Raw genomic sequence first — 25093 nt, forward strand, 5'->3', positions numbered from 1 at the left:
TCCCACAATATATATTCTTCACTGATAAGGCAATCCCAGAATGCATTGCAACAATCGTGGATAAAAATTTTTTGGCTACGTACAAATATGCATACTTCCCTTCTACTGTATATAGTATGCCAAAAACAGTATAACAATGGAGTGGGATGTCCGAATCCTTAGCATTCATAAAAAAACTAGGCTAGAAATATCTGGATGGCCTTCTACATTTGCAAAATTTTGAAGTGCGCATCAACTGGTCACTGTACTATCCTTTAAGGCCAAGGTAGCTAAGGGGACGTCATATTCAAAATGCTGAATAAAAAAATAAAAAAACCCACAGAAGAAACACAAGTCAGGCGGATCTTTTCAAGTGTAACTGCTATATACTGTATATCAAGAAAGTTGTTCCTTGTGCTTGTGCTTGTTTAACAAAGCCAGAGTAAATTATTCTCCCAGTTGTTGTTACTCTGTCATATACAGTATTTGGTTCATTGATGAAGTATGTCTGGGAATGTATTCATACTACTTACCTGCATACCTAAAGGACATACCGACCGAGAAGTACGTACTTCATGAAATGCAGTACATACTATGACAGTACTCAATTTCTGACACAGCCTTTGTCAAAGAAACTTACAAGTACAGCTCATGTCTACTTAAACTGGGAAAGACCAAAATCTCCAAAACATCAAATAACACAGACTATTTATTTGTAAGGCAGGACTTCTATTCCTACAGTCACAATATTCAGCATTACGATTTTACCTATTTGTATGAATACGAGTGACTCGTCTTATCCTATAATATCTCTTATTTTGATCAGTACTGAAATGTACAGATAGAAAAGTTCCCTCAAATGAACTACACTATATGGCCAAAAGTTTAATTAACGAATTTGGTTACTCCATTAAATCCAGTAAAGAAAAATCTTAATGTTTCTTTATGTATGGCTTGGGCTTTGTGTGCTTCCAAATCTGTGGCAACTGTTTGGGGATAGCCCTTTTCTGTTCCTGCATGACAATGCCCCTGTGAACAAAGTGAGGTCCATAAAGAAATGGTTTACTGTGTCTGGCGTGGAAGAAATTGACTGGCCTGCACAAAGCCCGGACCTGAACACCACTGATCACTTTTGGGGTGAACTGGAACAGCAACTGTAAGTCAGGCCCCATCGAGTTCCTGACCTCACTGATAGCCTTGTGTCTGAATGAGAGCAAATCCCTGCAGCCATGTTACTACATACAGTATAGTGGAAAGCCTTCCCAAAAGAGTGGAAGCTGTTATTACAGCAAAGGGGGAAATTGATGCCTATGGTATTGAAATCAAATGTTCATCAAGCACATATGGTGTCCACAACCTTTTGGCCATATAGTGTATTTTACTTAATCAGTTTCAATCAATATGTGTGTGCTATGCATTTTTATATTTTGTTTTTGAGTACCGAGTCATTAACTTAGCAACACGCTAACTCAGTCTCCATCGGAAACAGCTGCGAATGTTAGTTGAGATTCTTGTGCGCATTACGTGAGAAGAGTTATTTGTTTAGAGCACATGTGTGAGTGTCAAAGGAGTTGCTGCCCATGTTGAGTGTTTCAATTCAGTTACATATGAGGCTACATTTGGGACAGGATGCTGCCTTAGGAGCCGTTCACACCGAATGTTTTTTTTTTTTTTTGTGCCCGTCTGCGCTGTTTTTCAATTGTTTTTCTATGTAAACACACGCTTTTTTCAGCATCTCGCGCAGGAGTGCCGCGTTAGATGCTGTGTCAGGTTTCTGCTCCATTTGTTGCGCTGCTTCTAGCTTTCTTAGCGCAATTTGTGTTCGGTCTGAACGGCCCCCTTAGAAGGTAGCAGGAGATATTTGCGTACGTAGACTGTAAACAGTGATTAAGCCCACTAGGGTTTGGAACAGAGCATGTGATTGTGTATTTACTTACTTTATAATACTCCAATTTGGCTCCATGTTGGAAATGGTTGGATCCTCGGTGTAAATGTAATGTGTATCGCTGGTGACCTCTGCCTTGTCAATGAACAGCTTGACCGATGAAGCCCCAGAGCCCGACGCTGATGGTGGGGTCACGCACACTATCTCACGCACCGTTCTCCTGTTGGAACAAAACACAATACCATTAACATACACGAATCAATATTATTTTGTCCTTTATAATCCTATGATTTCAAAAAGACATCATGGCCCAACTGAAAAGACACTCAGCTTAAATCAGCCGTCTTCCAGCCTGGCCAAGTCGGTTAGTCTAGTCTGTTTTACAGGGGTTTTGGGCACTTGTCAGCTAGTCAGGTTGGGAGAAATGGCATAGAACTTACTAGTTTTTTTTTTCAGCAGGACAGCAAGACTTCCTTGTTCAACCAGCTTCACCTGCTAATTTTGTTGGTGAACAGCATGGCAATGCTGATCCACAAGCTACGACAGGCCAAACCAGCATAGATATACACGCTGGTCTAATACAGTCTTTTCAGCAGGGAAATGACAAAATTGCTTGTCTTATAAGCAGCTGTTATTCCAATTTAATCATTATCCACCAACAAGGAAAGCTATTAAAGCATTATGTTTCTTGGCTCAACCGATGAGTAAAATCACTGTCAGCATGTGGACATATTTGAGGATGTCCATGTGTACTCATTTGATTGGATGTGGAAATGACACATTTTTCTTCCCACAGATGTCAGGAGACACAGATGTGATTCGCACTAGAAGATCCGGTTCTGGCAATCGCTGCTCACCTGACAAACAGACACTCTTCCTGGGCCAAAAACACAGTCACAGCGCTGCCGGCGTCCAGATGTCGGCCTGAGATAGTCAGTCTCGTCCCTCCAGACATGGGTCCTTTCTCTGGCCGCACCCGGCTAAAACTCGGAGTCTAGAGGAAAGAAAGTTCAGAGATCCTGAATGGTGAACAGACTGGTTCCTCTGACAGTGATGATAATGTTTAGAACAAACAAATTCAGTGTTGTTTGTTTGTTAACCATATGCAAGGCATATCACACTATATGGGGTAAGTTGTCACAATGGAACCTGCTATTAAAGGGATAGTACACCTAAAAATGAAAATTTTCTCATCATTTACTCACCCTCATAACATCTCAGATGTGTATGACTTTCTTTCTTCTGCAGAACACAAACAAAGATTTTTAGAAGAATATCTCAGCTCTGTAGGTCCTTTCAATGCAAGTGAATGGTGATCAGACCTTTCAAGCTCCAAAAATCACATAAAGGCAGCATAAAAGTAATCCATATGACTCCAGTTGTTTAATATATTTCATCTGAAGCGATGCAATCACTTTGGGTGAGAAACAGAACAATATTTCAATCCTTTTTTACAAAAAAATAATTTTACAGTAAAAAAGGACTTAAATATTGATCTGTTACTCACCGACACCTATCATATTGCTTCTGAAGACATGTATTAAACCACTGGAGTCATATAGATTACTTTTATGCTGCCTTTATGTGGTTTTTGGAGTTTGAAAGGTCTAGTCACCATTCACTTGCATTGAAAGGACTAAAAAAAGCTAAAATATTCTTCTAAAAATCTTTGTGTTCTGCAGAAAAAAAAAAAAGTCATACGCATCTGGGATGGCATGAGGGTGAGTACATGATGAGAGAATTTTCATTTTTGGGTGAACTATCCCTTTAACCCTCAGAGACTCAGTGTAGCAGAATTGCAATGTTTGTTTAAAGCAACCTATTTTATAAAAAATAAAAATAAAAAAATAAAAAACATTAAAAACTACACTTTGAACTATACTGTAAGGGTTTGGGTGTGGAAAAAAATGCATATTGAAATGTCAAAGCTTGCTAAAGTCACACAACATTCACCCCTGAAGATCAGAATGCTTAATAATCAAGATTTTCCCATTTACAGCCATTGTTTGATAAAGTTCACACCAAACTAAAATAGGCTTAAAACCTCAATTTTTATAATTAGTGGCTTCCTAAAAACACTTTCAAGGAGGTAAAAAGAAAATGGGTCTTAAACAGCCAATCATAGGCTTTTCAACAAAACTGAAACAGTAAAACAGTTATGAAAGGGAAAAAGAATTGTAAAAAGTAACATACAAAAATATTAAATCAGTGTTTTGACCAGCAAATTGTATAAACCTATTACATTTAAAACACATGACTGGCATACATTCATAGGGTCAACTATATAATAAAGGTAGATTTAAACCGAAAGGCTGAACACTGTGTTCTCAGGACAAGTGTATTTTTCTTAAATGTCAGGTTATGTTATTTGCCCACCTGCTACACAAAAACTATTTTTTGGAGGATAGAATTCACAAAAAATATTTTATTCTGATTTAAGAGAGTTTTGATTTAGGCATTTGAAACCCACATATAAAACCATTGCTAGAGAAAACACAAATTTGTGTAGTTGGAATTTTGACTCAAAACCACATAGTTACTGAGATACAGTTGAAGTCAGAAGTTTACATACACCTTAGCCAAATACATTTCTCAGTCAGAGAAATACAACTCAGTTTTTCACAATTCCTGACATTTCATCGTAGAAAACATTCCCTGTCTTAGGTCAGTTAGGATCACTACTTTATGTTAAGAATGTGAAATGTCAGAATAATAGTAGAGAGAATGATTTATTTCAGCTTTTATTTCTTTCATCACATTCCCAGTGGGTCAGAAGTTTACATACACTTTGTTAGTATTTGGTAGCATTGCCTTTAAATTGTTTAACTTGGGTCAAACATTTTGGGTAGCCTTCCACAAGCTTCTCACAATAAGTTGCTGGAATTTTGGCCCATTCCTCCAGACAGAACTGGTGCAACCGAGTCAGGTTCGTAAGCCTCCTTTCTCGCACATGCTCTCGCACAAATTTTCTATCAGACTGAGGTAAGGGCTTTGTGATGGCCACTCAAAAACCTTGACTTTGTTGTCCTTAAGCCATTTTGCCACAACTTTGGTGTGCTCGGGGTCACTGCTCATTTGGACGACCCGTTTGTGATCGAGCTTTAACTTCCTGGCTGAAGTCTTGAGATGTTGCTTCAATATATCCACATAATTTTCCTTCCTCATGATGGCATCTATTTTGTGAAGTGCACGAGTCCCTCCTGCAGCAAAGCACCCCCACAATATGATTCTGCCACCCCCATGCTTAACGGTTGGGATGGTGTTCTTCGGCTTGCAAGCCTCACCCTTTTTCCTCCAAACATAACGATGGTCATTATGGCCAAACAGTTCAATTTTTGATTCATCAGACCAGAGGACATTTCTCCAAAAAGTGAGATTTTTGTCCCCATGTGCACTTGCAAACTGGCTTTTTTATGGCAATTTTGGAGCAGTGGCTTCTTCCTTGCTGAGCAGTCTTACAGGTTATGTTGATATAGGACTTGTTTTACTGTGGATATAGATACTTGTCTATCTGTTTCCTCTAGCATCTTCTCAAGGTCCTTTGCTGTTGTTCTGGGATTGAATTGCACTTTTGCACCAAACTACGTTCATTTCTAGGAGACAGAATGTGTCTCCTTCCTGAGCGGTATGATGGCTGCTTGGTCCCATGGTGTTTATACTTGCATACTATTGTTTGTACAGATGAATGTGGTACCTTCAGGCATTTGGAAATTGCTCCAAAGGATGAACCAGACTTGTGGAGGTCCACAATTATTTTCTGAGGTCTTGGCTGATTTCTTTAGATTTTTCCATGATGTCAAGCAAAGAGGCACTGTGTTTGATGGTAGGCCTTAAAATATATCCACAGGTACACCTCCAATTGACTCCAATTAGCCTATCAGAAGCTAATTGGCTAATATGGAATTTTCCAAGCTGCTTAAAGGCACAGTTAACTTAGTGCATGTAAATTCTGACCCACTGGAACTGTGATATAGTCAATTAAAAGTGAAACAATCTGTCTGTTAACAATTGTTGGAAAAATTACTTGTCATGCACAAAGTAGATGTCCTAAACAACTTGCCAAAAAATGGTTAAAAAATGTGTTTTAATGACTTCAATCTGTATGTAAACCTCTGACTTCAATTGTATAGCCCTTGTGACAACATCCCCCTGTGACAACTAGCCCTGGTCTCCCCCTTAACATCCGCCATCGAAAACCCTGCTCTCTAGATATCGTTATTGGCGATTAAAAAACCCATAATATTTGACCACTGGCCGACAGGAGTCCCAGTGGAAACTTCTGAACAGATGGAGCTCAGTGCAGTGTGATACACACACTCAAGCGTGATCTTGTTTTCTTATTCTGGTACTACACGAAGAAATTACACTCATCACTGTAATAGAAATGTCCTGTTTGCTGTTGCGGCGAACAGGGCTCATTTGTTTCGGCGCAGGATCTGTCAGGCATTGCTGCAGTACAGTCCTTTCAAAGTAATTAGTTGCATACCTGTGTAATTGGCCAGAGTGCGTGTTTTCATTTGCTTTACCTTTCTACACGACTAAAGCTGCAAGGATGCTATTGATTAGATGTTCAGGGAATCCAGGCAGGACTATCCATTTATGTGTGTGTGTGTGCGAGCGTGTTCAGCTCCTGGGCTCGAGATAATAGACTAATGAGCTTTTCCTGCTGGGTACCACTTAAAACTCAGCAGGGAGGAGGGAGTAACAGTGTCACTCTTTACATCCCTTTCCTCCTCAGCGAATTGCATAATCACATAGTCGCCACAAGCAGATTTGATTGGCTAATGGATTGGTGGAGTGGGAATTTTAAAGATTCATTGATTTTAGATAGGAAATCTGATTGGCTGAGTCTCAAAGAATGGGTAGTTTATTGACTGGCTGAGCCTAGATCACCACAAACCAGGAGGAGGATATCTATAGGAAAAAAATAATAAGATGTATTAAGAATAATCTTGGCACGAACCACAAAAGAGTATGTTTGAGACGATTGGGTGCGATACTCTGCGCTGCAGTCACCGATACACAACTCCACCGGACCACCAGGGGGGTTTGATATCTGAGACTCCTCCATATCACACACAATCCTGCAGGACAAACACACACACATTGAAATCAACATTGCCAAAACAGGTGATACTAACTAACTGACATTAACTAGTAACATGGCAAGGGTATGGTACTATGGTAAAACCATGTTATTTGGACATGTGCTATGGTAAAACAATGTTTTTTGGGGACATGGTACTATGGTAAAGCCATGTTATTTTGGGAATGGACTATAGTAATATGTTTTTTTGGACATTATACTATGGTAAAACCATGTTATTTGGACATGTGCTATGGTAAAACAATGTCTTTTGGGGACATGGTACTATAGTAAATCCATGTTATTTTGGAAATATACTATGGTAATTCCATGAGTTGTCTGGAAATTGTACTATGGTAAAACCATGTTATTTGGACGTGCTATGGTAAAACAATGTTTTTTGGGGACACGGTACTATGGTAAAACCAAGTTTTTGGACACGTACTATGGAAATAACATGTTTTGGGGACATGGTACTTTGGTAAAGCCATGTTAAGTTAGAAATGTACTATGATAATACCATGTTTTTTGGAGACATTGTACTATGATAAAGTCATGTTATTTTGGAAATGTACTATGGTTATTATATGAGTTCTTGGAGGTGGTACTATCCTAATACCATGTTATTTTGGACATGTACTATGATAATAGCATGTTTTTATTTGGGACATAGTACTACGATGAAGACGCATTATTTTGGAAATGTACTATGGTAATTCCATAAGTTTCTGGAGATGGTACTATGGTAAAACCATGTTATTTGGACATGGACTATGGTAAAACCATGTTTTTGGACATGTACTATGGAAATATCATGTTTTTTGGACATGGTACTATGGTAAAACCATGTTGTTTTGGAAATATACTATGGTAACATGTTTTACTATGTACCTTAGTATGTTTTTGGACATGTCACAATAATACCATGTTTTTTTTTCTACATGTACCATTGTAATAACATTTTTCTGGATAAGGCACCATGTAACTTCCATGTTTTTTGGAGATGTATCATGGTAATACCATTTTTTTTCTACATGTACCACAGTAATACATTTTTTTTTAAGATGGCACCATTTTAATACCATTTTTTTTTTCTCCTGTATCATAGTCATACCATTTTTTGGATATGGCACCATGTAACTACCATGTTTTTTTTTTTTTTAAACACAGTACCATGGTAATACCATGGTTTTTAAAAAATTTTTTTTTTTATATATACCATAGTAATACCACGTTGTTTGGACATGGTACCATGATTTTTTTAACATGTACCATGACAATGTCTCTTCATTAAGTACCTTGGAGTAATATGTAAATGTCTTGAAGCATTTACAGAAAGGGCACACTGAAACATGAATAGCCTCATATGTTGCATAGAATATTATGTATAACTCACCTCTCAGCGCTGATATATTCAGAAGCTGCAGGGTAACAACGCACCCCCGCCACTCGCACGTATGTAATCTCTCGAACTTGCAGCCCCAGATTCTCTCCCTCAATAGTCACGCGTGTGCCGCCTTCTTTCGGCCCCGTCAGCGGCCGGATCTACAGAGAGACAGAAAACAATGGTATCTCATTGGGTGATATAAAAGAAAAAAGTCCCTATTTAGATTTAGCTATATAAACGTGTGTTACCTTGGTGATACGCGGATGACTGCAGCGTACGTTGCGTCGTCCCTGATGCATCCAGTTGTGTTCGGGTGATGGACAGTGCTGCTTCAGGAGACATTTCTTATCAGCAAGACACCAGCCACATTCAAACATGCTGTCTGCCTTCAGACACAGTCCACAGCTGTCCCTCTGAGCTTCACACTTGTACAAGAGAGCTACACAAACAGACACACAGAGACAGAGACAGTGAGAATATAGCCTTACTCTCAGCTGGCCAGTTAAAAGCAGGGCATGTTTGGAGTGGCGCCAGCTGTGCGGTGCCAATCGATATTTGAACTGTAAGGGGAAGGTAGGCAAAGCCCACGCCTGCATTTACTGTGTCATGATTCACTGTGCTGCCCACACAAACAAATAATTCTGACCCTAGGCCTCTATGAAGCAGAGAACCAAGCTGTTCTGGTTAGGTGGGAGTTTAGGTTGAATTCTTTAAACAGAAACACTATTTCTAGTAAGCTGCCTCACTAGTGTCTACACAGGCAGCTACCTTCTAAGGAGAATGATTTGAAACGACCTTCATGGGTAGCAACACAGTTAATGGTCACTTACATTCGCAATGCAAATACCACTCTTCACGTGAAGCAAAATTATACTGCCCTTATGGGCCGTTTGCACTAAACTCGCTTTTGCGTCCATCTGTGCTATTTTTTTTTCTATGTAAACATGCGCTAAAAGAATGTCTTTGTTCATTATAGCATATCTCACTGTTTTTTCAGCATCCTGGTGGCAAAGTCAAGTTAAAAACTCTGTGAAGCGTAAAAGAGATGCCATTAATGCTTAAGAGTTTCACTTTAGAGTCTGATAGCAAGCTTGTCTGGCATTGTTGATGAAAATTTTCACTGAACTCATTGCTCTGCAGTCTCGATAGCTTTATCCACAAATGATACATGTGATACTGCCTTAAATATTGAACAAAAGAAGTTACCTTAGAAGGTAGCATCATTTTGCTCTGTACTGTTTGGATTGGAACAGCCTTCATGTCAGAATCGTGCCTATGATGCCTAAAAATTCTGCCTAGGTACCCTTACAAAAAATACTAGGGCGGCCCCATGGTAATAAGTTATTTTAACTTGATAAATCTAAATCTAAAAAAACGTGGCACTCCGATGTCCATCTAGCACAGGTTTATATAGATAAACAAGCAAAAAATGCAAATATATGCCTTCACGTCTGGAGTGCACGTCTATGATGCCTAAAAATGTTGTCTATGTAGGCAATAAGGATGTGCATGAGTAATCGACAAATCGAGTACTCAATCTGCACCAGATAGTAGACTACAAAAAACACTACTTGAATATTGCAAATTGATTTTGCTTTGCGTATTTGCTTGCTGTGGGTAACACTGAATTTTCTTGTACTTTCCCTCTTGATCTCTCACCATATCTCCCAGTTACAATTGGGTCAACTTTGAGGTGTTGTATGAGAGGAGACATGATGGAGTCTTTCTTTTTTTTTTTTTTTTTTATTTGGCATGCCCAATTCCCAATGCACTCTAAGTCCTCGTGGTGGAATAGTGACTCGCCTCAATCCGGGTGGTGGAGGACAAATCTTAGTTGCCTCCTTGTCTGAGACAGTCAATCCATGCATCTTATCACGTGGCTTGTTAAGCACGTTACCGCGGAGACTTAGCGCGTGTGGAGGCTCACGCTATTCTCCGCGGCATCCATGAACAACTCACCACATGTCCACCGAGAGCGAGAACCCTATTATAGCGACCACGAGGAGGTTAACCCAACGTGACTCTACCCACCCTAGCAACTGGGCCAATTGGTTGCTTAGGAAACCTGACTGGAGTCACTCAGCACGCCCTGGATTTGATCTTGCAACTCCGGGTGTGGTAGTCAGCATCTTTACTATGAGCTGAGCTACCCAGGCCCCATGATGGCGTCTTTCTGGGCTTTCAATCAAGCCAAGTGTGGCAATACTTGTAATATTTTGAATCTTATTGAATTCTACTCTACTGGTGTTCGGTTCTTTTTAGAGTCACGCATTCCAGCGGACAAGGATCTGTTTTTATGGTGGAAAGGAAATGTGAAGCGGTACAAGAAACTCTGAAGCTTTTCAGACCGGTTTGAGCATTAAATATCTGATCATGGGCAGAGCGAGTTTTATAAAAAAGCAACATTCACCACTTGTTTTTCTGAATAATGTGAAATTATAAAAATGCGATAGCCTTTTTATGTAGACTCAGATTTTCTATATGTGCATTACTCTAATGCTGTCAGTACTGGTTTCTATGTAAGCTCCGGGTGAGTGCAAATGTTTTTTACTGTTATTTTAAAATCTTTTTTGTATTTTTTATTAATGCATATTGTTCATTTATTTATATTTTTCCTCAAAAGAAAAGCATATTTTGATAAACTTAGCTTATTTTGAAACCATTCCACATACTTGTCATACTTGATATTTTTAACTGACATTTTAATTTACGAGTAATCAATTACTTGTTTTTTATGGGTTAAAGTACTCAACTACAATTACTCGAAAATGCCCATTCCTAGTATCCAGCTCATTTTAGTTTGGAACAGAGCCAGAGAAGGTGTAAAGGTTGAGTTGCCCATCTGATCTATGAATAGAAGACCACTGAAAACACGACCACAGACTAATAAACACACATGGCCAATCATTTACCACAGAGATTGTATCTGCAGACACACAGTGAGCTATGAGTTTGTCTATTTCGGTTTCTCTCCTGGCTCTATTCCTCTGAAACCACAGAAAACTCTTGGTAATGGAGCGCTTGATGAAGTTCTCCTCAAGAGATATATTGACTCCTGGAAGTATTCCGGTTCTTATTTTTTAAAGTGTTAAATGTCAGTGCAAACTGACAAAGGTGTGAACAGGATAAAAGCTGACGGACACGGATTCTAAGCCATTCTCGGCAGTAACATGATGTTATATAAGGGTGAAACAGGCAGACATCTTGTTATCAATAAAATATGCTGTCTCGGCTGAGAGAATATCTGACAGAGAGTGTTTGAACAGATTTTGAAATCCAGATGAAATAAAATAAAAGATACATTAAGTTCCACTTACTCAAAAGGTAACACCCTCCCACCTCAAGAGGACACAGGGAAGGTTAATAAAATATGAATGTAGGGAGGATAACCTCAATTTTTCTTTTTATGAAGTATTTGGCTTCGACAGTCCAAAGCCACTAGAGGGCTTAAGAATGTTGCTCTGTTGCCTCAACAGTCATCTCCATAAAATGTAAAAAATCTGTAGCAGAACTGCATTATTCCGAGGAACTGTATGATTGAGCGCGTTTGCATGCACCATCTTTCACCAATTATGCTTAATAAGCCGACAACGTGTAAGGTCATGTAAAAGCCTTAAAATGATTTCTTTTATCAAGGTCAGGTCACAAATGGTTTAAGCATAAACCGATTGGCACACAAACATTTTTGCTCTTTAGATTTTTGATCTTGTGTGGCATGTAAACACCTTTACTACCATTTTTACTGGCTTATCAAATGTGTTGTGGGCATGACTGTTTACTTTTTGATGTCAAAGCTAAGAATAATCTGATGATATCAAGTCTCATGTAAACAAGTTTTTTTGAATAAGCTGATTTTTGATAGTTATAAGCATTTTGGTTTGCATGTAGCCACACTCAGTGTGCAGTGTCTTTCCGCAGTTTTTGGTGTGAACGGTTCCTAACAGAGCTTAACTTGTTTCTATGATACTAGGTTGTGGCTGGTAATCAGGGCATTGCTATGCATTTTCTAAGGTGTTCTAAGTGGTTACTTACTGGCTCAAGTCAAAAGAGCCCACCATTAAGATCACCCTTATGATATTCCGGTGACTAGATATGGACCGGGTCCCTCCTTAAATACAAGTCTGACATTTTATTGTCTGCCAGGTGAAATTATATAATTTGTGTCTGTTGCACACGTTACGTGCTTAAAACAAATCCCGAATCGCAAGTATGAGCAATAGAATATTGAGCAATAGTGGTTCTTGCCTTAGCAAAGGTAATGACACTTACCTCGCATGGAGGATGGTTTGTCGATGGGAAAGTCACCGTCCCACACAATGGAAAAATCTACGGGCAGGTTTCCCATCTCATTCCCTTCATACCAGTACTGTGAGAAAACAACAGAAACAACATGAGTCACTATTCAAATAAGAAAAGGAACATGATGCTTTGTAAACATTAGGGTGAGTAAACAATGGCAAAATGTTCATTTTTGTTTATTCTCTTCTTTGTCATGACGCAAATAAAACTGATGCTGATAATGATCTTCTTGGCCTAAGAAAATTGACTTCGATCTTAAGATATAATTTGCAAACTCAACAGCACTCAAGGCAAAATTATGTAAAGGTACTTTACTCTAAAGGTAAAGCTCTTCGGAACAATAATGGGTGTTTCCCAATCTGTGGGCGTTTTCAAACCGAGATGGGCATTTCTCAACTATCCAATGAAAATAGGGAATCTCAATGTAGTAATCAGTGGGCGTTTCCAAACCAGGATGTGTGCCCACTGATTGGGAAATGCTCATTTCTGTTCTGCAAGTCTCTGACTTCTAAACAAACACAGTGACGATCACTGATGATGATTTTATCGTCTCACTTTCTTCAACTGCACTAATCAGAAAAAAAGTTAATTTAAATTCGGATCTATAATTTGCTCCAAATTCTGACTGGCAATGATGACAACATAACTGACTTGAAGAAAATCCCACTTTCTTCCATTGGTTGTACAAACAGACAGTCCCGCCTCAAACTCTGTGTCGGGCTTGACAGCAAGGCCAGTAGTAGGATATAGTGATATACCGATATATTGGCCAGGGCTGCTTTCTCAAAATCATCGCAAGCTTAATTTGATCGCATTTGGTGCCAATGGTTTCTACGATCTATTTAGGCTTATGATGCTTTTGGGAAATGCTTACTGGCATTGGTCGGTAACAGTGTTCGCTTGGCCGATTAACAGAAGTGTTAACTTTCCATTGTGTTCCATTGTTCCAAAATCTACCAATAAATTTGTCAATGGATAGTCAAAACTTTCTGTTTTCAAGGTTTTTCCTTTTCAAGTTTATGCAAATTTGAGTAAATATTGCATTAATTAAGTGTTTGTTTCACTTTAGAAATGTTGTGTACATATGATTTGCTGTTGTTAAATTGTATTATGTTTATTGGCATTTATGTCAGTCATCGGCCATCCTGATCTCTAGGTATTGGTATCGACCATTGAAAAACCTATATCGGACTACCACTACTAAGATATGATCTTTGTGGGGGCATTTTGATCTTTAGAGTGGGCAAGTGCTTGTCTCTTCATCAGACTGGGAAGGGGGGTGTCAGAAGTTTCTGGGGGGGCACAAGGAAAATTTATGGGGCCAATGCCACCTTAGTCTCGGCCAAACATATCCCCCCCCCCCCCCACAAAAAAAAAGAACATACAGGCCAGGACATTGTGGCAAATAAGTAGACGGCACGTATGGCACGTCTCCAAACATGCAGCTGCAGCTTGTCAGGTAGAGCATATAGCAGGTGATGGTGGTTTTTAAAGTCTGGGTTTTAATTAGCAACAATAGTGAGAGCACTTAGCCAACGCAACCCTGAGAGAATCTGGCTGATCAGGCTCATCGATCGGTGGGCAGCTTGCTTAAGAGACTTCAAGATGAGCCAGAGAGAATGAGAGTAAACCAGCCAGAGGACAGAGCCTTCAAATTCAGCATTATGAACTGCCACAGCTGCACTTTTACATTTCTTTCTCTACTTAACTTGAGATTAAACCTTTTGACAGGTCTACAAAAAAAAAAAAAAAAAAAAAAAACATTCAGGGGTGAATTACATTATTGTTTTTTTATGTAAATAAAGGTACATTTCTAGTTTCAACATTATTTGTACTTCAGACCTTTGTTCTGCCGGACACGAAAAACTTCATAGCTTCATACCATGCAACCCCCATTTGGTTTTCGACCACTGAAAATGGGTAAAATTGAAACATTTTCGAATGGAGCCACATTGGGAGCACCATATCGCTGGGATTTAACAATATTTATGGCCTTCAACATGAAGATACTAAAGGTCCCGATATACACTGGCGGTCAAAAGTTTCGAATAATGTACAGATTTTGCACTTATGGAAAGAAATTGGTACTTTTATTGACCAAAGTGGCATTCAACTGATCACAATGTGGTCAGGACATTAATAACGTGAAAACGTACTATTAAAATTTAATTTTTTTTCAACTACTTCAAAGAGTTCTCATCAAAAAATCCTCCACGTGCAGCAATGACATCTTTGCAGATCCTTGGCATTCCAGCTGTCAGTTTGTCCAGATACTCCGATGACATTTCACCCCACACTTCCTGTAGCACTTGCCATAGATGTGGCTGTCTTGTTGGGCACTTCTCACGCACCTTACAGTCTAGCTGATCCCACAAAAGCTCAATGGGGTTAAGATCATTAACACTCTTTTCCAATTATCTGTTGTCCAATGTCTGTGTTTCTTTGCCCACTCTAACCTTTTCTTTTTGTGTTTCTGTTTCAAAAGTGGCTTTTTCTTTGCAATTCTTCCCATAAGGCCTGCACCTCTGAGTCTTCTCTTTACTGTTGTACATGAAAATGGTGTTGAGCGGGTAGAATTCAATGAAGCTGTCAGCTGAGGACATGTGACGTGTCTACTTCTCAAACAAGAGACTCTGATGTACTTATCCTCTTGTTTAGTTGTACATCTGGCCTCTTTCTGTCCTTGTTAGAGCCAGTTGTTCTTTGTCTTTGAAGACTGTAGTGTACACCTTTGTATGAAATCTTCAGTTTTTTGGCAGTTTCAAGCATTGTATAGCCTTCATTCCTCAAAACAATGACTGGCTGATGAGTTTCTAGAGAAAGCTGTATCTTTTTTGCCATTTTTGACCTAATATTGACCTTAAGACATGCCAGTCTATTGCATACTGTGGCAACTCAAAAACAAACACAAAGACAATATTAAGCTTCATTTAACAAACCAAATAGCTTTTAGCTGTGTTTGGTATAATGGCAAGTGATTTTCTAGCACCAAATGATCAATTTAGCATGATTACTCAAGGATAAGGTGTTGGAGTGATGGCTGCTGGAAATGAGGCCTGTCTAGATTTGATCAAAAATGACTTTTTTCAAATAGTGATGGCGCTGTTACATCAGTAATGTCCTGACTATACTTTGTGATCAGTTGAATGCCACTTTGGTGAATTAAAGTACCAATTTCCTTCTGAAACAGCAAAATCTGTACATTATTCCAAACTTTTGGCCACCAGTGTACTTCACGCGAAATCGAAGAACGAACGGGTGTAATATCATTTAGAACAAAATATGGCCAAAAAGGTGTTTTTGCATTTGTTTCGGTGGTTAAGAAGGAATTTTGTTCTGAATGAGAATTTAAAAAGATATTAAGATATATTAAATAATTTTAGAGTTATAGGCACTCTAACTTTAAAAAAAAAAAAAAGAACACAAAAGTGTTTTTTTTTTCTTTTCTTTTTTCAATTTTTGGATTCACACCATTGGCATTTAATGCAACAAGTGATGATGAAGTAAACTGATTTTAGGATTAGACCTACCTATCTTGATGTAAAAATAAAATAATGATGCACCACCTTTCTAAGGAAATTGTTTTTTTCTGACCTGTAGTTTTGCTCCAAAATCATAGACGAAATTGTTATTTTGACCCTCCACAATAAAAATGCATTACTCACTAAATATTGATCCATTGCATTTGATATTTTGGCTTTCACCATCATTTACGTTTATCTTTCACCAGTAAAAAATGATTAAAAAACTAAATTTTGAGCCCAGGACTTCTTGTTCAGTTGACACAGAATGACCATGGTATTTCTATGGTACTTTTTCACTAATCACCTGTAATCTAGTTTAACCAGGTGTAAAATGTGTTGAAATATTATAGATTGTGCTTTTTTTTGGCAAAACTCTGCGCTATTTGCATAATGCAATTATCGTTGCGCTATTGAACAGAATTTAGTTTAGAAAAGACATTTATGTACATTTCCAAGCGATCATGGCAGCAGTACTTCAGCAGTAGCTTTATAACAGGACATATCTAGAGGGTGATTAAATGACGCCATAATTTTAATCAAACTAACCAACCCTTTAATTTTGGACAGTGTGTGCATATAAACAAAGCTGTCGCTATTCATAGTGAATTTCTCCCCACAGCAGTGAAACTGCATTTATTTCCATTTATGGCAAAACCAAAATCTGTTTTAAAAACAGCAAAATAATACTCTGACCCATTAAAAGCTCATGCCTCACCCGGTCATTAGGACTGATAAAAACGTCAGCTGTTACATCAGTGCTCATTCATCCAAACAGCCCAAATAAATCACAACAGTGAAAACAAGCAGTGCCACATCATTCACCAGCAGTTCGAGAGGCCCTGAAGAGTGGAAAATGGCCCTCAGTGGTGTGTGTATGCGCTGAGCTGGAGACTTTTTGCAGCTGTTTTCAGGGAAATATCTAGGAAGAATTCAAGCGAGCTATGCAGTAGAAGAAGTGGTGAAAGACTGAACTAAACCTCACTCAACCTGTTGACGCCAGGCACCCAACAGTCATGCATCTCTATGAGACACAGCTGCTGGGGTCTGGAACATCTTAATTGGGGTCAATTATGGATGACCTGCATATTGATAAAGGTTGTGACTTCAACATCATTAACATATTTTGGAATTTGTTGAGCTATATAGGACCCAAGCTACTGTAATTAAGAAAAATACCCAGTTTACAGATGCATTGCATAAAATTCATGTTGATAGTAAAAAAATTACACAATCCTGTGAAAAATGTATTAGACAATTTACCTAATAATTATTATTATTAGTTAATTACACATTCAACAAATTAACATTGTTTCAAGGTTATTTCTTCCATTAAGCCTCATTCATGGAAAATGAGCAAAACAAATTTCTGCTTAAATCACTCGTAAAACTACTCTTTAATAAACTGTTGCATTCTTGCATAAATTGTTGAATTCCAAAGGCAAGAAATTACATCTCGTTATTGCTCAAAATACTTTGTGTATGACTTGCAGCTTTCGCCAGAACAATCAAAAGTGCAACTTAGATTTTTACGTATTTTTCAATTACATTTTTGCATTTTGTTTGATATTCAAATTATTATTTTCAAAGCAGCAATTTATGTAAGAATACTTTTATAAATGGTTTGCATCAATTTCTGTAAGAACGTGAGAATTGATGTGGTTTTAATAAAAAATATACACTGAAATTTGTTCAGCTCGTGTTTCACCCAATGAGTTCAAACATCACATGCAATTTAAAAATGTGTTTTATAACACAAGCATCTACACCTTTATAAAAACTGCATAAGGCGCAATATGCATTTTCATAGTTCCTGTGTTTTTATAAAGCACATATTTAATTTCATTTTATATTTGGAAGATTAATGAATTATGAATGAATGAATTAGAAGCAGTTCCAATGTTGCCCATGGCAGGCAAAGGCACAAGGGAAAATCATATTACAATATTCGAGTAGTGTTTTTACTAGTAGAATATTTAAACTGAACAAGTACTCGATTAATCGATTACTTGTGCACATCCCTATTTTTAATAAACAATATACACAGAAACTTGTTCTGCTTGTGTTTCACAACTGCCCAATGAGCTTATACATGTCAAGCTTCAATTATTCAATTCATACTTATTTCAAACATCAAACGAAATTTAAAAACATAAAAATGTGATTTATAAAAAATACAAGCATCTACGATAATATATAGAAAATACAGCATCTAAAAATCTAGGTTGTGTAAATGTATACTGCCTCTTCTTGTGCTGACGAAAGCTGCGAAAGGAGTCATACGCAATAAGCATTTTGATAGATGCCTGTATTTTCATAAAGCACATTTATAGAAAATGCATATTTTCTGATGTTTTTGTATTTTGTGTAATGTTCGAATCATTAAATTCAAAGCAGCAATTTACGTAAGAGAGCAAAACAATTCCGTAAGAATGGTTTGCGACAATTTATGTAAGAATGCTTTAAAATATTTAAAATTATTTAATTGTTACTTATTCTAAACTTTAAATGAAGTTTAAAAATGTATGTAAATTCTAAAAATACAAGCATCTATAAAAAAAGAAAAAGAAAAAAAAGAAAGGAAAATACAGCATCTTAAAATCTAGGTTGGGCTAAAGTATGCTGCCTCTGCTTGTGCTGACGAAAGAGTCATACGCAATGTATTTTGTGCAAAACCGTTATGTATTTTCCTGCCTATTGCTTCTCCTGTAGTGAAAGGTGCTGGGGCTTTGAGGAGATTAGCCTCGGTGTGTAAATGGGTGGAAGCCTTTGTGTTTGCCCATACAATACCACTTATCTCTGCCAGTAGTGAATTGATTTCCTCCGGCTTGTCTTCCCACTGTATCGTGGCGTGTTGTGTGTAGACAGCCTGGCCTGGTTCTGTCAGAGGCCTCATTGGAAATGACTGGCAAACGACAGCAAGGTAATCTTATCTCTAAAACCTTCCTCAATTTATCAGCATCACGAATGCTCAAAACAACCCAAGACGCATCCTATCATTAGAATTAAGGCTATTTCCACCGTTTTGGTTTAGCTATACCTCCTTGGGTTATATTTTAATTCTTTTGGCATGTTTAATCAAATAATATAATGTGTATGAGCAGAAAGCAGGGTTGTTAAAGAGACCACTCTTAAAAATTGCTGTGCTTAATAATCCACTTATTGGAGCAAAGTTAATACAGCCGTTTACAGCACTGGCTTTGATGAATAACCGTACGCAGATATTGACTAATGGGAAAAAAATGTTGTTTCTTGAAAATCTGGCCTTCCCTTGAAATTAAGTGATTGCAATTAATTCAAGTGGGACTCAGTGGAACTGAGCTTTAAGCATTTAAGAAGGATTGTATTGTTGAAAAATATGTTTGCCAAAGGTCTTCATAGACACTGGGTCTCTTTCACTTATCAAAATTAGAAAAAAAAAAAAAAAGTAAAATATCATGAGACATCATGAATTCTGCATGACAATATTCACACACAAGTTTTACGCACAAATACTCAGTGGTTCCCAAACTTTTTACAGTGGCATACCCCCTCTCTAAAGCATAGATATCATTCACACAAGGTATTTTGGAAATATGTATAACACAATTATCTTTGTAAAACAACTCCCTTATATTAAACATGTTATATTTGTACATGTTACAGCATATTAATCATATACATATTGAATAAATGGCTTACTGATTGAGATGGGTATGCTAGATATGATATAACTGCATAACTTGAAAACTCCCCCCTCATCGCGTCGTGGTATGCAAGAATAGCGTTCAGTTCTGTGCCTGGAATTGTGCATCACTGCAAGTACAGCATTGCCGGCCAACTTCGAACATAGCGGGTAAGTATCTGTGCAAATGTGTGTTTTTATTTCACATTTGACGCTGTTAGCAAGGTTGAGCTCATTTGCTGAAAAAACACCACGCAACAATGTAAAAGCATGTCTCTAGTGTGCGAGCAAATGTGAGTGAAAATGACTGCATGTGAATGTGGAAAATTATTTGGCCGCACCGGATGTCTGACACCTGTCATCAAAGCTTATGAACTTATACCATCAGAATCAAAACTCCCTATGCATCTAACCTTAAATACAAATTACGTTTTAAACTGCAGAAGCAAAAAAAAAAAAAAAGAAAAAAAGAAACAGACAAACTAAAATCGTGGGCGACTGACGTGCAAGTCTGGAGTATCCATTTTACTTGCTATCGCTAAGCTACGTCACCTAGCAGTGTGACGCACGATGCATGAGTAGATGCCATTTTTTTTTTAACCACTAAAGATAGGGTTATTTAATTGCATATTTATCTGACCTTTATGACACAACAGTTTTGGTGTTTCTACACTAGAGGGCACACAAAATTATTTTTTGCCAGTGAGAAATACATGATCTGGGTTTGAACGTTATTTTAGACTGTAATGAAATTTAAAGAACGGTAAAGAAAAATGGTAAAATCCCCACTGTCACCTCAAGTACCCCCAGGGGTACGCGTACCCCAGTTTGGGAAACACTACGTCTACGTATACACATTTGAATATAAACATACTTACGTGTAAAAACTGTTTACATGATTCATCAAAAAGTTTGTATGTTTGGACAGGTTTTACACACAAACGTGTGACTTTTTAGTTGGTTAAAACTTTTGATGAATCTTGAGTTCTGCGCGAAAACATTCGCACACAAGTTTTAAGCACAAATATATCTACGTATGCACTGATGTATCGGCAGCCGATATTTATCAGCCAAATATTGACCAAATTAAAACCATCGGCAAATCGGTTTTAAGCATGAAAACACAGATATGAAAAACAGATGGTTCATTTATAATTAATTATCAACACACTTAGTAATAACTCTGTGAATTCAGATGGACAATACAGAAATAACGATAGCCACAAAATGTAGAAGGGTTGGTACTCCTAAGAACATGAAATATTATATTTTTAATAATTCTCGTTCTCACATTAACTGAGGAAAACCTGTTGTTGTGAAAGAGGCACTTACCTATACATGATGAGGTAAAGCCATCCAAAACCCTTTTTAAACCAGCAAACTTTGACTTTTTAGACATTGGTATGGTATCTATTAAGGCTACACGATTGATTGAGTTAAGATTGAAATCGCAGTTTGGTCATGCGCTGTTACTAACCTTGAAAGCTATCCTTGAAACACTTCAGTCAGCATTGTGTAAGCAAGCAGCGCCCTCTAGTGGTGTATATGGCATTATCCATCATCCATTACACCACAATAGAACTTAAAAGGGAGTTTTGTTCATCTGGTAACTTTTATCCAGATTCATCAACATTAGAATAAGTGTAAGAACAAATTAATGTGAGTACGCACCTGTTATGAATCTGTCTAAAGTTTTGTTTGATAACTTACTTTGCGTACAGAAGCAAGCAACTTGTACACAATTATTAGTGAATGAGACCCATCGTCTCTGAATATGTTTGGCTCCAGTTGACCTGTCAATGGTGTCTACTTTAAGTGACAGACTGAAAATCAATAAAACGTAATGATGAAACTCTTGTACATTTAATTAAATTACAAATGGAACCAGACTCAGCAGAAAGACATAACGACATCAATGGTACGTGGAAAATGAGTTGAGTATGTGAGCACTGCATTACATTATGGTAACCTAATTACTGAATAATAGCTATCCTATTACTAAGCACAGTCCAGTAATAACAGAACATAATTCATTTCAACCAAATGTTGCATCATTGGTTAATTTCTATGTTGAGAAAGGGGAATTCTGGGTTATGATTAAAGATACAGAAACAATGTATGGGACTTCTGTCCCTGTCCGTCCAACTATGATGTGATTTGGTTTGGTCGTGAGCCTCTGTAAATAAATAACGAAATGAGCATTCTCCTAAAGAAAGTAGGATAAAGAAAGCCTGCCACATGGATATGCAAGCAACGACTGTATGGCTGAACGAGTGTCACCATAAATGAGGTGAGCGCACTGATCCGAGGCAAACCAAAGCATTCTTTCCTTGTGAGGATTGAGTTGATCCCAAGCAGAACTTTCTGGTGCAGGGATTTCTTCATTTGGAGGATCAAGCGCAGCTGAGCCTCTTAATACACGGAGAAACGCTCTGGGCACAGTTAATTTGATGCGACGCATTAAGTCAGGGACATATACAGTAGACTGATCACCGCATTAGATGATCAATTTATTTTAATAAGGCCCACCTGCTTCCACATGACAACCTAATAGCGTGTATAGTTTATAAAGACTGTGGTGCAAAGCGAAGACGATGCCAGCCGCTGCAGCAAACTACACCTAAACATTAAGCTCTGAAGCTCATGTGGAAATTAGTATTTAAAATTGCTTTTTGGGCAGACTACCATACAAAACTTTTCAGCAATAGACTGGTTGTTTACATGCAAACAAGTCAAGATTAAAGGGATAGTTCATTCAAAATGAAAAGGCTGTCATTTACTTACCCTCATGAATGACTTTTTTCCATGGAACACAAAATTAGATATTTTGAAGACTGTTCTGGTCGCTCTTTTCCATGCAATTACATTGAACAAAGACCAAAGCTTTCAAGCTTCAAAAAGTATCCAAAAGCACAATTAAAGCGTCATAAAAATAGTCCATATGACATGCGTGCTATATTCCGAGTATTCTAAAGCCATATGATAGCTTTGTGTGAGAAACAGAAAGAAATTTAAGTTGTTATTCACTGAAAATTTTGACATGTGCCCTAGCTCTACTTTATGAAAGCTCATGAGGGAAGTTGCAATGTCAGATCCGTTAACAAATCATCCTTTAGAGAAAGAAACATTTTTATAGGGTTTTTTGTCCTTTACGAAGCTTGAAAGCCTCAGTCCCTATTTATTACAATTGTTTAGAAAAGAGCGACCAGAACAGTCTTAATAATTTCTGAAAATGTCTGTGTTCCACTGAAGAAAATAGTAAGTCATACAGGTAAGACCTTAGGGTGAGAAAATGACAGAATTTTCACTTTTGGGTGAACTATCCTTTTAAAACACATTCCCCTATGGTAGTACAGAATGAATAAAACCGCTAATGCCTGATTGAGCACTTGATGAGAATAATAGAATGAGGTGGTTTGAAATGCCTGATAAAAATAACATGTAAGTGTTTTTATTCAAAAAGCTTCCGCTACCCTGCACGGAGGATAATGGACTTCTTTGTGAGGGCCCTCGCCATCAAGAGCCTGGTTCAGAACTTGGCCATTGTGTAATAAAGGCCTGAGCGGTACGTTCCCCCGGTAACACACCTGACGCTAAGGGGTCAGCAGTGCTTAGCAACACTTGCACTCATGGACCCATTTGAAGTATTTTGCACAATTCGCTTTCTGGAAAAAATATGAATTTCCTCAGATTTCACCTCAGTCTACCAAAAGCACATGCCGTACTGACATATTTATGACTACAATTAGAAAGCACACACAAAAAGCAAGTGCTTATGTCCCAGAGTGAATTAACAAATGTATGTTCTGTTTGATTGGCCATGTGTAAGCAGCAGTTTATTACTGATGTTTTGTGGACAATGTGGGCTGTGTGTAATTTAACCTGCATTAGAATTCCTATTGTCTCCTCTGTCACAAATCACACTTCTGAGATGCACTATAATTTTTTCTCATTTAAAATCCCATTCATTTTTTCCATAGGGTAACTGAATTTTAACGAAACTTCTAAACCTTTAAAGACAGACCTACCGTGAGCTCTGAGGTTGTTAATCGATGGCATATGCTCCTGTTGAAACAATCAGTCCACATTATTTCAACTTTGACACTCTGCGAATGATACATTCGAGCCGGCCTCCCTACACTCTCAAACTACTGTACTTACATATTTGTATATATCTGAATATTTTGTAATATACTTTAAATATGCTGATTTTATACTAATAATCAACAACTTTAAATCCAATAAAATTTTTATATTTTTCCATCATCATTCGCAATGCCCTCATTTTAAGTGCACAGTCTGGTACCTTTGTCTTTTTGTCCAACTTTTAAATACTGTTTTGCTTCAAATCAAAATTTGTAATGTTGTGATTCACCTCGGAGCTGGTTGATTTGGTTCATGACTCTTTTATGAAAGATTTAATAGAATCCTTTGGAAAAATTAATGAGAAAAATACTTCCGGAACCAAGACGGCTGAAATTGTATGCCTGCACTGTTGCATCGTTTTCAAGTAAAAATATCTAAACATCCTTAAAACAAGGTTTATGTACATGAGATAAAAAAATGACAAAGATATTAAGTCTTGCTTTCAAAGAAATCTAAAAAAATTTAGCAACGATTATACTTTAAATACGAAAAAAATAAATAAATAAAATTGCCAATGGGCTAACAAAAATAAACATTTTTCCCTTTTGAATAAGAGAAGTTCACTTCTATTAGTCCAATCACAAATTAGACATTGCTATTTGCTCTGCACAAGTGCAATATATGTTTAGTCATTGCCATATTTTAGAGCTCAGCATAATGTAATTAGAAAAACATATATTTAAGGAATAGTTCACCCAAAAATTATAATTTACTCACCCTCATGCCATCCCAGATGTGTGTCACTTTCTTTCTTCTGCAGAACACAAATGAAGATTTTTTAGAAGAATATCTCATCTCTGTAGGTCTATACAATGCAAGTGAATGGTGACCAAAATCAATAAAGGCTACATAAAAGTAAAAAAAAATTACTCCAGTGGTTTAATGCATGTTTTCTTAAGTGATCTAATCAATTTTGGGTGAGAACAGACCTAAATGTAACTCTTTTTTCACTGTACATCTTGCCATTGCAGTCTCTAGGCATGATCATGATTTCAAGCTCGATTTAACTTCCTAGTGCTCGACACATGCGCAGAATGCTAGATGGTGCTTCGAAGTGTAATTGACCTTGAAATCATGTGATGTACAGCGAAAAAGGAGATATATTTTGGTCGGTTATCACCCAAAA

The 25093-nt window shown here is 37.6% G+C and overlaps 1 protein-coding gene across 1 annotated transcript in view; it reads right to left on the reverse strand.

The window, feature by feature from the left end:
* plxna3 (plexin A3) overlaps positions 1 to 25093 on the reverse strand; it is a 243431-nt gene that overhangs the window by 38217 nt on the left and 180121 nt on the right. The window contains exons 11-16 of the mRNA XM_051653449.1: positions 12607 to 12703; positions 8586 to 8776; positions 8347 to 8495; positions 6828 to 6948; positions 2722 to 2858; positions 1917 to 2084 (exon numbers count right to left, since the gene is read on the reverse strand). Coding sequence (XP_051509409.1) covers positions 1917 to 2084; positions 2722 to 2858; positions 6828 to 6948; positions 8347 to 8495; positions 8586 to 8776; positions 12607 to 12703 — 863 coding nt within the window. The remainder of the gene's footprint in view (positions 1 to 1916; positions 2085 to 2721; positions 2859 to 6827; positions 6949 to 8346; positions 8496 to 8585; positions 8777 to 12606; positions 12704 to 25093) is intronic.

This window comes from Myxocyprinus asiaticus, chromosome 24 (assembly GCF_019703515.2).
Source record: "Myxocyprinus asiaticus isolate MX2 ecotype Aquarium Trade chromosome 24, UBuf_Myxa_2, whole genome shotgun sequence".
Lineage (NCBI taxonomy): Eukaryota > Metazoa > Chordata > Actinopteri > Cypriniformes > Catostomidae > Myxocyprinus > Myxocyprinus asiaticus.